At 43.0% G+C, this 3,337-nt stretch overlaps 1 protein-coding gene across 1 annotated transcript; it reads right to left on the bottom strand.

Annotated features, from left to right (window-relative positions):
- Positions 1-359: 359 nt before the first annotated feature.
- LOC130877904 (olfactory receptor 2Y1-like) lies at positions 360-1,295 on the bottom strand. Its single transcript, XM_057775550.1, has one exon. The coding sequence runs from the start codon at positions 1,293-1,295 to the stop codon at positions 360-362; it is 936 nt and encodes a 311-aa protein (XP_057631533.1).
- Between the last annotated feature and the right edge of the window lie 2,042 nt (positions 1,296-3,337).

Genomic DNA, 3,337 nt, shown 5'->3' with positions numbered 1-3,337 from the left:
ATGGCATGACATCAGGAATGTGGATTTGGGAAAGTGTTGCTATTCTGATTTGAGCTTCTCTCACTAGAAGCTGTGCCTAAACACCATGTCCATTCACTCCAGAAGGATCACTGCATCTTATTCTAAAACTCAATCCTTTGGAAAGTTAAAATATGAATCAACACCTTGCACGATGCCTCTAAACACAAGAGTGGTTTTCCTGAGGTCACCACTTCCAACTTCCAGACAAGAAAAAAGATGAAACTACGAAGTTTGGCGAGGGGGATTTTCTAGTGATTAAAGGCTCTTGGTCCAAGCATAGAATGTGTTTCAGAATATGAATGTTATCACACACATTTTATTACTTCACAGCTCCCCTTCTACCTGGAGTCTGTGCTTCTCCCTAGTACCTTCCACAGAGCCCCCTTCACATCCTTGTTCCTCAGGGTATAAATCAGAGGGTTGAGCATGGGGGTGACTACTGTATAAAAAAGGGCAAGAAACTTTCCCTCCCTCTCAGAATACCTGTGGACAGGTTGGAGGTAGGTGGAGATGGCTGAGCCATAAAACAGGGTAACCACAATGAGGTGAGACGCACACGTCCCAAAAGCCTTTCTGCGACCAGCCATTGACTTGATGTTCAGCACTGCCCTGGCAATGTGGGCATAGGAGCCCAGAATTAGCACTAAAGGACAGACTAAGATAATGACCCGGGCCACAAACAGATTGGCCTCTGTCCCTTCCGTGTCCTCACAGGCCAACTTGAGGAGAACAGGCAGCTCGCAGAAGAAGTGGTTCAGCTGCTGTCCACAGAGGGGCATGGCCATCACGAGGCTTGTCTGGATCAGAGAGTTCACGAGTCCTCCCACCCAGGAGAATATAACCAACGCCCTGCAGAGAAGGGGATGCATAATGGTTGTGTAGTGGAGTGGGCGACACACGGCGGCATAGCGGTCGATAGCCATTGTCACCAAAAGCACACACTCAGTTCCTCCCAGTGAGAGCACTATGCAGAGTTGGGCCACACACCTTGCAAAGCTGATGGTCCTGTCGAGTCCAGAGAGGTTGACCAGCAGCTGGGGCACAGTGCTGGCGGTGTAGCAGAGGTCCAGGAAGGAGAGGTGGGAGAGGAAGTAGTACATGGGTGTGTGCAGGCGAACGTCCAGTCGTGACAGAATGATGATCACAGTGTTGCCGAAGAGAGTCAGAGAGTAGAGAACAGAGATGAAGGCAAAAAAGACAGGTTCTAGGTGAGGCCAGTCTGAGAAGCCCAGCAGCAGGAAGCCCTCTTCTGAACTGGTGTTCAGGCTTTCCATGGTCTCCCACCTGCACAAATACAACACAACTCAAGGTTTCCTATAGAGAACATGAATTAATTATTCCTAAATGCATCAAGATCACATATTTTGAGTTGCCACTCTGTATAGTTCTGTTGAGTTTTCCATTTCCCCCTGCCCCCATCCATGTAAGTCTCTTGTTCTCTTTCAAATCTATAGCCTTTCTTTTTCTTTAATTGTTGTTACTCCTTCCTCCGTGTGTGTGTGTGCGTGTGTGCATGTGCGTGTGTGTACATTCAACTCTTCTTTAGCATATAGACCACGGATTGATAGTGGTATGGTCTCTGATTGCACCTAATTCTTGTTGCTTGTCTGTTCTATGACTTTTGTGAAGACACTCAGTCCTCTGGTCAGTCCGCTGGATATGATTCTTCCTTTTCTGAAAGTAGAGACAAGGTATTGCCATCCTTGTGGCATTGACAACAGGATCCAAGAGCAGTCATGTGGAAGTCCCAAGTGTGTGAGTTCCGTGCTGTTCTGGATCCTTCCTTTTCTAGTCTCTGAGACAGACTGCTTCAGCAGATTGAGACAAAGAACTAACCTGTCTGAGTTTGTATCTCTGACCTCTGGGTTCTTACTTTCTGTCCCTTGCTTGATAAATTTGGTCAGTGACTGAATTCTTGGATCCTTGAGCTGTTTCTGTCTGTCACAAAGAGCTAAACACCGTTGGAAAGCTTCTTGGGAAGGAATATGATCACAAGTCTATTCCTTTTGATGACTCAATCGCTTCTTGCTTTTGCAACTAATTTATTTTTTATATTTTTGTCACAAGAGTTCTTTTGAATCTTTGTTCCCATCTATGATCTGCCCTCCTTGGAAATAGTAAGCACAGTGTGAAAATGAATATTAATGCCTTCTTTTATGTCATAAGAGGTGATAAATTAATATGTCTTTTCATGACACATGGATCTTAAATACATTTTCTTGAATGAAACATTGATTATTCTACAGTCTGAGAATTATTTTAACTTTGCAAAAAATGGTTATGCATGTGAGTGTTTTTCCTGCACATCGGACTGTGCACCATGCACATACCTGGTGCCAGCAGAGGGCAGAAGAAGGTGTCAGATCCTCTGGAACTGGAGATATCCTTGGCTGTGAACTGCCATGTGGGTGCTGGGAACTGCAAGAATGATAAAAATCACTGAACCATCTTTCCTGCCCGATAATTTTTTTTTTATAAGAAGCCTGAAGATGAACTATGAGTACATTCGAATAAGTTAAGGAAACATGGCAAGCATTAAAATACTGCTTCTCTTTGGAGATTTTTCAACTAAAAACTAAACAAATTGACAAGATTTTAGGTTTTTGGTGTAGGAATCTTTGACTTCTTTGATTAAAGTTGTTCTTAAGTATTCTGTGTATTTTATTGCTATCATCAATTGAATACTTTTCTCGTGGTCGTCTGTGGAAACATAATTTATTTTTCTGTGGTGTTTGTTTCTCACAACTTAGATGGATTCTTTTATTATTTCTGTGAGTTTTAAAAATTGCTTTGAGCTTCTAGCATGCTGTTTGGAGGGTCATGCCATTTGCAAACAGTTATTTTTACTTCATCCTGTTTAAATTTGTCATCTTTTATTTCTCTGTCTTGGGGAAACTAGATCTACACACGCAGAGAGATCAAAATAGACCCTTCTCTCACCTCATATACAAATAGTAACTGAAAGTGGGTTATAGTTTTTTTAATGACACCTCAAAGTTCACAGTGAGTAGAAGAAACTGTGGGCTGCATCCTGAAGCTGATTTTGGCTAAGATTGTTTTTTTTTTTTTTGGCTTCCAAACACACTTGAAATGGAGACAGTGGAAGCCAGTGTCGCCTGCAAGCTCGGGGTGGTTGCAGTGTCTCCGTGTAGATTCTGCTATGACAGCAAGTGTCCTGCTAAGAGGGTACTGAACATGGGAAAGACTGTGTGGGGTGGAGGCTGCGTGGGAAGCTTCTGGACGCTGTTACTGTGAGTTAAACTGCTCACGGTCACATCTATTAAACAATTCTAAGAATAATAAATATTTGGGAAAA

Source organism: Chionomys nivalis, chromosome 7, assembly GCF_950005125.1.
Source record: "Chionomys nivalis chromosome 7, mChiNiv1.1, whole genome shotgun sequence".
In the NCBI taxonomy this organism is placed as follows: domain Eukaryota; kingdom Metazoa; phylum Chordata; class Mammalia; order Rodentia; family Cricetidae; genus Chionomys; species Chionomys nivalis.
Note: the sequence above shows the minus strand (reverse complement) of the source record. Positions and strands in the feature narration are given on the sequence as shown.

What these genes read in the sequence shown, in the direction of transcription:
- LOC130877904 (XM_057775550.1), bottom strand. Translation starts at nt 1,295, where the DNA reads ATGGAAAGCCTGAACACCAGTTCAGAAGAGGGCTTCCTGCTGCTGGGC.